Source organism: Olea europaea, unplaced genomic scaffold, assembly GCF_002742605.1.
Source record: "Olea europaea var. sylvestris unplaced genomic scaffold, O_europaea_v1 scaffold18718, whole genome shotgun sequence".
NCBI classification, from domain to species: Eukaryota; Viridiplantae; Streptophyta; class Magnoliopsida; order Lamiales; family Oleaceae; genus Olea; species Olea europaea.
Genome location: NW_019236513.1, coordinates 1 through 2,103, shown reverse-complemented (window position 1 = coordinate 2,103; position 2,103 = coordinate 1). Strand labels below are relative to the sequence as shown.

General features: G+C 43.0%; 1 protein-coding gene across 1 annotated transcript; it reads right to left on the bottom strand.

Annotated features, from left to right (window-relative positions):
- Positions 1-8: 8 nt before the first annotated feature.
- Positions 9-2,077, bottom strand: LOC111378821 (the record flags this gene model as incomplete). The annotated part of the gene is made up of 5 exons (XM_023002093.1): positions 1,924-2,077; positions 1,314-1,681; positions 954-1,032; positions 557-833; positions 9-348 (listed from the first exon to the last, which is right to left on the bottom strand). Coding segments are annotated over exons 1-5 (1,218 nt in total), but the record flags the coding sequence as incomplete, so codon positions are not given.
- Between the last annotated feature and the right edge of the window lie 26 nt (positions 2,078-2,103).

Here is a 2,103-nt window from a genome sequence, read left to right as displayed (position 1 = left end):
TATGTTGCAATGTCGTCCCGCATTTGAGGCCAGTAGTATGCACGTTGTAGTAGTGCACAAGTGCGTTCCTCTCCGGGATGTCCTGCCCAAATTGTGTCGTGGCATTCCGTAATTAGTGATTTCCTCAGATCTTCGCCCTTAGGAACATATAGGCGGTCTGCCTTTGTCTTCACTAGTTCCCTATCGAGCCAAAACTGTCGAGTTTTACCCTGCTTGATAAGGTCGACCAAATATTGGGTAGCCGGATCCTTCTCCAAAAGTGCTCGAATTTGGTCTCTAGTGTTTGTGGAGACTGCGCTCCCTGAAAGAGCAGCTATAGAGCAGATGGTAGCTAAATCTGCCCGTCGACTAAGAGCATCAGCAACATGATTACTAGAGTCGGGACGATACTCTAACATAAAATTGAACTTTGAAAGGAATTCCTGCCAACGAGCCTATTTGCTCAACAGTTTTGGTTGTGACATGAAGTGACTAACTGCAGTGTTATCTGTCTTCACAATAAATGGAGACCCAAGGATAGTGACGCCATTCTCTGAGACAATGGACAACTGCTAACAATTCCTTTTCATGTGCTGAGTAACGACGTTCTGTCTGGTTTAACTTCCGGCTCTCATATGCTATCGGATGTCCTTGCATGAGGACTCCACCAAGGGCAAAATCTGAAGCATCTGTATGAACTTCGAATGGTTTAGCCATATCCGGTAAGGCTAAAATCGGGTTCGACCACATGGACTTCTTCAACCTCTCAAAAGCAACTTGGCATTGGGATAACCAATCCCAATCCTTATCCTTCTTTGTCAATTCAGTAAGTGGCAGTACAATTTCTGAGTTGCCTTTCACAAATCTTCGATAGTAATTGCATAACCCAAGAAATGAACGTACATCATGTAAGATTTTTGGTGGTTGTCAATCTTTGATGGCTGTAACCTTCTTCGAATCCATGCGGATTTTACCTTGTTCAATGATGTGATTCAAGAAACTGATAGATGTCTGAGCAAATGAGCATATAGACGGCTTAGCATAAAGTTCATTCTATCGTAGTCGATTAAAAACTTGCCTCACATGCTGGACATGTTCCTCCAATATCTCGCTGTAGATTACTATGTTATCCAAATACACCACGACAAAATATCTAAGAACCCGTGAAGTACTTGATTCATCATAGTACAAAATGTTGCTGGAGCGTTTGTTAAACCAAAAGGCATCTCTTTAAATTCAAAGGCTCCATATCTGGTTACTACCGTAGTTTTTGCTTCGTCTCCCTCTTTGATCCGAACTTGTCAGTATCCGGATCAAAGATCAATTTTTGTAACCAGTGAGATAGGATAGCTATTCTTTACAGTGATCTTGTTCAAGGCTCGATAGTCGCAGCACATTCTAAGAGAACCATCGGCCTTTTTCTGAAACAATACAGGAGCTCCGTATGGCGACTTCGCAGGCACAATGATTCCACTCTCCAGCATTTCTCCCAATTGCTTCCTAAGCTTTTCAAGCTCGGGCTGAGACATACGGTATGGTGCCCTGGCGGGAGGTTTGGCACCTGGAATGAGTTCAATCTCATGATCAACCGTCCTTCTTGGTGGTAATTTCTTTGGTAATTCTTCCAACATGATATCCTCAAATTCTCGAATAAGCCTTTTAACGGGTTTTGGGATAGGACCATTTGCTTCTTCGATCTCCTCTAATCGAAGAGTGCACAAAAAAGAGAGTTCATTTCTCTTGAAACCCTTACTAAATTGCATGGCTGAGATACTCTTCTCGCCCATCCTCCCAACCTGTGTAGGGATGACACACGGCTTATTACCCATCATCATTAACGAATCGGAATATGGCAACACTGCTGTCTTAGTATCCCGATTACTAGAATAAGCTTGAAATCATCCATCTGAACTGCAGATAAATTTGTCCTTCCCTCGAAAGGACCTGCTTTGATCAACATCGATTTTGCCACTCCAGCTATTGGTTGAGCAGTAGAGTTGATTGTTTTGACTTTTTCACTACCCTTTTCTAAAACAAGTCCGAGCCGCTCTACTTCGGTACATGCAACATAGTTGTGGGTAGCACCTGTATCCACCATAGCCCTGATTGGCTTCCCATTGATTT